The following is a 6279-nucleotide window of genomic DNA, read 5'->3' on the forward strand; positions in this document are numbered from 1 at the left end:
GCACCACTCCCGCCCCTCACTGTGCACGCAGCGAGCGTGCACTCTCTCTCTCTCTCTCAAAAACAAAATAAACATAAAAAAAAAAAGTCTGGGGGTGGACCCTGGGAATTTTAACCGGAGGAAAAGAAAATCTCAGATGCACTCTGGAGTACACAGAAGTCAGAGAACCATTTTGCTGGAGTTTCTCATTGTTCAGGAAAATATGTCCTACTTCCAACTGCCAGAAACATATCTCATCCCCCTTCCGTGGTCCTGTGTCAGGACTAGGGGGTCAGTCTTCCTTCTTACCACTGATCCTACACTCACCTCAAACTCACCCGTTCCAACTCTTCCCTGAATGACTAACGGGAAGTCACTCTATCCACAGGCCTCAGTTTCCCATATACACAAAGGGCGGAATATGTGCTGTCTAGGGTTCCTTTCAACTCCAAAATAAGGTATATGCTCTTTGTGTTCCATCACATACATTCAGCTGGATCTGAGATTCTACTTCCAGAATTCTAAGAACTTGCAATTGGGTGTCAAGGGAGGCATTCTCTTCTCAGCTAAAGTGAAACTTTCAGGGGCACCTGGGTGGCTCAGCGGCTTAAGCGTCCAACTTCAGGTCATGAGCTCATAGGTTGTGAGTCTGAGCTCCGTATCAGACTCTCTGATGTCAGCACAGAGCCCACTTCTGATCCTCCGTTTCCTCTCTCTCTCGGCCCCTCCCCTGCTCACGTTCTCTCTCCCTCTCTCAAAAATAAACATTTTTAAAAAATTAAAAAATAAAAACTGAAAGTTTCAAAAAGCATCTCTCATACTACATATAACTTCTGATTTCCAGTAAAAAAGATGTTTAGGGGCACCTGCGTGGCTCAGTGGGTTAAGTGTCCGACTCTTGGTTTCAGCTCAGGTCACAATCTAACAGTTCATGACATCAAGCCCCACATCAGGCTCCCACGTTGACAGCACAGAGCCTGCTTGGGATTCTCTGTCTTCCCTCACCTCTCTCTCTCTCTCTCTCTCTCTCTCTCTCGCTCAAAAATAAACATTTAAAAAAAAAAAAAGATGTTTAGCCTTCCTGCCACAGCTCTTTTTGGTTTGTTTTTAGCATCTGTTACTAGACCTGCTTCCCAACTGGTTCCACAGGTCAAAGAGGCGGTATGAGAAGTGTGTAAGATTACAACCTCTGAGCAACCCTTCAGTACCCTGCTGTGTACTGAAGCCTTTATATCATCCTTGTCGCGTTATGCTCCCAACGTCTCCATTTGAAAGACCAAGAAGTCGATGCTCCCAGAATTCGAGCTGCCCAGGGCTACACAGACAGCCTGAAAGGCTCCAGCACGGATCTTCCAAGTCTGAAGTTCTCCCCACTAGCACTGAACCACAATGAGCCAATGCTGAGTCCCAGATTCGGTGAAAGCAAACGTGCCAATGGCACCACCACTGGCCAAGAAGCCGTGCCCTCCGAGGCACGGCGGGAGCGCTAACCAGCCAGTCACGCACACCTCCTGACAGCTTTCCACACAGAGCTGCCGGGAGACTGTGCACGCAGGGGAGGGGGAGACGGGGCTGAGCAACAGCCTCACGAGCAAAAGCGATGCCAGGGATTTAGTCAACAGAGAGCTAATATGAGTCAACAGCGGGTGCCGCTGCCAAGCACACTAATGGGATCTTCGGCTGCATTAATAGAAGGCAAGTGTCTAGGGTAGGACTGAGGGAGTCCTGCCCTGCTCGGACCAGACCACACCTGAGGGCTGGGCAGGGCAGGGTTGGTCTAAGGAGAGGGAGGCAGCACCTTCCAAGGACAGGTTTTCTGAAGAGGGGTGGCTCACGGCACCACTCTGGCTTGTAGGGTGAGCCAGGGACTCCCCTGGAAGCTGGGTTTGTCAAGCCCATTTTATTTTAAGCTTATTTATTTATTTTGAGAGAGAGAGAGTACGCACAAGCATGGGAAAAGAAGGGGCAGAGAGAGAGAGAGAGAGAGAGAGAGAGAGAGAGAATCCCAAGCAGGCTCTGTGCTGTCAGTGCAGGAGCCCGATGTGGGGCTTGATCTCACAAACTGTTGAGATTATGACCTGAGCTGAGATCAAGAGTCAAAGGCTTAACCGACTGAGCCACCCAGGCGTCCCAGCAAGTTACAGATGGATTTTTTTTTTTTTTTTTAAGATCCTTTTGTTCACATTTTACCCAAGACTGAGAAACCACAACAAAGGTTAAAAACGGGCCAGCATGCTAGGGGATGCAGCCTACCACCGGACAAGGAGACTACAGACCCCATCTGAGGATGGCTGAAGACAATTACAGTTGCTTCTTCCTTTCCTAAATATAACCACTGGCCACGAGTTAGCCAAGGAGTAGACCTGACACAATAGGTATTCTAAAACATGCACAGGGGACACTGGATTTGAGATCCTATGACCCCAAGAGTCAAAATCTCCAGGAAGCCCTCTTAACCTGCCCATCCCCCAGGACCCTGTCTGGGTGAGCCTGTCACATCACTTAGCATCACTTAGAATAAAAAGGCATGTTTTTACCTGTGTTTCCCAAGAGCCTCCAGGCCACCTCTCCTTCACCTGTGCCCACAGCACAATGCTTGGCATACTGGACATGCTCAAGAAAAGGTGCCCTGGCATGGTCACACTGAAAGTGCTGTTGTGTTCAAGTCAATTTCAGAACCTAAAGTGTCCAGATTAGGGCCAATAAAATGGCTATGACAATACATAATCACTGTTAGTATGCTGAGCAAAGGAATTCTTGAAGCTAACACCACCAGAGGGTTTTAATTACAAAGGGGCCATAGTTAGCCCGGCAAGTGCACTGAGTGCCTGGGGAAGTGACAGGAGACAGAAAATCCAGCTTAGGGGTATGGCGGCCAAAGGTGAATCCTATCTGTGTGACAGGCAGCAATGCAACACCAGAGCCCAGGAAGCGGTAAAAATCCAGGAAAGCAGAAGAGGAAAATAATGATAAGCAGGGCTAAATGCCAAACAGGATAGCATAAAAAGTGAGCCCAGTGAAATGGGTCTTAGGAAGGAGCATGCGTGCTACAAATTCATCCACAAACTCACTGGGTTCTGGCCACCGGGTGCTAACCTCGTACTCAGAGAATTAATTACAGGAACTCACACTCTGATCTGCGAGGACGAGCACAGGAGACTGTGTGATGCAGTTCTGATATCTAATAAATCTTTAAATCGATGAGCCGTGCTCACTGGTAATTTTTCTTCATCATTCCTCCGGGAGGGCTCACATGACAAAAGCCCGCATTTTGTCTTTGGATGGGGTGTGTCCATATAAATAAAATTTCGGGTTCAGGACATCACATCCTAAAGCATGGAGAAATCTGCCATCATAAGAAAACCTGGGGAAATCTTTCGTCCAGCAACCTTTTGTAAAGTGGAGAAACCTTTCAATGTAAGCATCCCCCTCCCCCACGCGGAGCGAGGGCTCCCCCAGCCCTAATAAATCAGCATTGCTGGTCCAATCCCAACCAGATCATTGGTGTACCTGTCTGGGTCCATCCACCACACATGCACCTGACTCAGTTTGCATTTTTCATCTGAGAAACACCACTTAACGCCTGTCGCACAAACCTGACAGAAGCAATACATTTTATAAAATGAACCATCCCTGGGGAACCGACAAGAAAATCCTCAAGGAGCACGGTCAAAGTTCCCATGGAGAGCTTTCCTCTCCCTGATCCGAGATGGCAAAATACGCCACATCCTCTCCACACAGAAGCTGCCCACCTCTCCACTCCTCCAAGCTCTTCAGGCCTCCTCTCCCAGCTCAATACAAGCTGGAAAGCCTCAATCCTGGGGAGGAGTAACATTTTCATGCTATTTTAAAGACAACAGCTCTAAGCACAGGAACGCTGGCTCCTTTTCCATGAATAAAAAGGCCCCAAAAGGGTATTATCATAACAAAATGATATTCTATGGAGAGCACTAGGAACCACAAAAATAAAATTGCCATAAATTGAAACCTTCTCAAAATTAAACCTAAGGCAGCATTAAACTCCAAGGCCAAGCAGGTTCTGATTTTCCCATCTAAAACCCTTACAGGTCCCTAGTTCTCTCCCGAAATCTAAAGAATTTCCCCCACCAGGTAAGGCCTAAGTGTTTCCTTTGCAAGTCTGGGTATGTTATTTTTTCCGCATGAAACCCTCGGAATAACCTGTAACATTCATCTAAAAGCTCAATCAGCGCTGTGTCCTCAGTCACACCCAAAGATTCCCAAAGGCACCGTCTGCCGCAGCGCCAGGTGCCCAGTAGGCGCCCCATTAATGTGCGGATTTGATTTGATCACATCTGGCCCCTTCGGGCTAGAAAGCCGGACGCCCTGGCGGGGACAGCAGCGCCAACCTAGCTATCTGCTGCAGGGGGGCGGGGTGCAACCACCTGTGGGCGGGTGGCCCCGGACCCGGCGCCGCCGCCCGGGGGTGCCTTGGCTGCCCCACGCACGTTGCCCAGGGCGCAAAGTCCGGCGCGCCAGGCCCCGTGGGGGCCCCAAGGCCAACTCCCGGCGCCCCAGCAAAGGGCTCTGCAGGTGCAAAGTTGGCCAGGTCCAAGAGAGTCGATTTTAGAGTTAGCTCCCAAGTCGCCCACCTGCCTCCTCCCCCCCCCCCCCCACCTCTCCGCGACACTAAGGACTGTAGGGACTCTTTGGGATGGGGCGGGGGCGGGCATCGAGAAAGGGAGAGAAATGGTCCCTACACTGCCTCCCAAACTTGGGGCACCTGCTGGGCAGCTGGGGACGAGGCTTCTCCTTCCTGCCGTCTCCACAAGGCCTGATGGCGACTTTGTGGGGGCAAGCAGGCCACCTCGAGGCAGCCCCGCATTGCTTTGAGATTTTTCTAAGCAATAACCCAGCACCAAGAAGGCCCCCGCTGGAACCCAGGGGGCGGAAGGGGAACGCCGGTCACCCGCGCCAGGGGGCGGGGACTCGGGAAGAGGGGACTGGGTGAGCTGGGGAGGGAGTGAGGCCCAAAGGACTAGGTGGGAACCGGAGAAGGCGCAATCCAGCAGCGCAGTGTCCCAACGAGGGGGCACAAGCCACGGATGGGGTTCCAGAAGAGACCGGGACGGGGTGGCCCGAGAGGGAAGCAGGGGTAGGAAGTGATCGCAGGAGAAGGGGGAAGGGATCCTTGGATCTCCCAGAGGGGAGCAGCGGGGGAGGGGAGCTGCCCCAAGGGGTGTCAGTACCCCGGGTCGGCCCCGTCACTCACCGGCAGGTCCACGCTCACTTCAGTCCCGTCGAGCAGGAAGACACGGCAGTACAGGGTGGCCTTGGCAGCGCCGGCGGCGGAGATGTGCACCGCCGCACCGCCGGTGAGCAGGGGCCCGCCGCCGGCCGGGAACACGCTGCCCCCCGGAGCCGCGGGCAGCGTCGAGGAGGCGGCGGCGGCGGCGGCCGGGCCCCCCCGGGGTCCCCCGTCGCGCTCGTCCCCCAGCCCGGCGGCCCCGCGCCCCGCCGCGCCCCGCGCGTAGCGCTGCATGGAGCGGCGGCCAAAGGTCCGGCGCAGGAACCGCAGCATCCTGGCTGGGGGCGCCCCCTGCCTCCGCCCCCTGCGCCGCCGCCGCTGCGCCGCCGCCTGGGAGCGCCCCGCGACGCCGTCAGTGCCCGCGGCCGCCCGCGCCGCCTCCCAACGCCTGCAGCCCGGGGCTCGCTCCCGCCGAGGCCGAGGCCGCGCTCCGGCTGCCTGCGGGGCGCGCCGGCCCGGCCAGCGCCGGCCGCGAGTGGCCGCGGGCGGGAGAGCGCGCTCGGGGCGGCCCCGGGGCCGTCCCGCCGCCGCTGCCGCCGCGCGCTCTCCCGGGCCGGCGGCCCGAGCTTGCCGCTGAGGGGCCGCTCCCGACGGCCGGCCGCGGGCGGCCCGGGAGCTGCGGGGGGCGCGGGGCGCGGGCTGCGGGCTGCTCCCGCGCCGCGCGCCGGCCGAGGGCCAGCCGAGCAGGGCGCCTGCGTGCTCCCGGCGCGCTCGCTCCCACTCGCCGCGCCGCGCCCGGGGCCCGAGGAGGCCCCGCCGAGCGCCGGCTCCCGAGGCGCCTTTTCCTGCGCCCGCAGCCCCCGCCTCCCACCTGGGAGGTTGCACCTCCAGCCGCCGCCGCCACCGCCGCCGGGACTGCAGCACGCCCTCCTCCCTCGGGGCTGCGCCGGGTAATTGCAAACCGGGGCTGTGCTGCCCCCTGCCGGCCCGAGCGCCCCCTGCTGCTGTAGGTGTGCTCACGTGTGTACACGTAGGTGAGCACACACGTGTTTCCGGCGTCCCGAGCCCAGAGCCCTGGAGCCGCCAGAGTCTCC

The 6279-nt window shown here is 56.5% G+C and overlaps 1 protein-coding gene across 4 annotated transcripts in view; it reads right to left on the reverse strand.

Annotated features, from left to right (window-relative positions):
• EPB41L4B (erythrocyte membrane protein band 4.1 like 4B) overlaps positions 1–5518 on the reverse strand; it is a 128463-nt gene extending 122945 nt beyond the window's left edge. For all 4 annotated transcript variants that reach the window (XM_042912976.1, XM_042912974.1, XM_042912972.1 and 1 more), the window contains exon 1: positions 5210–5518. In XM_042912976.1, the coding sequence (XP_042768910.1) occupies positions 5210–5518 (309 nt within the window). The remainder of the gene's footprint in view (positions 1–5209) is intronic.
• Positions 5519–6279: the final 761 nt, after the last annotated feature.

This window comes from Panthera leo, chromosome D4, assembly GCF_018350215.1.
Source record: "Panthera leo isolate Ple1 chromosome D4, P.leo_Ple1_pat1.1, whole genome shotgun sequence".
Lineage (NCBI taxonomy): Eukaryota > Metazoa > Chordata > Mammalia > Carnivora > Felidae > Panthera > Panthera leo.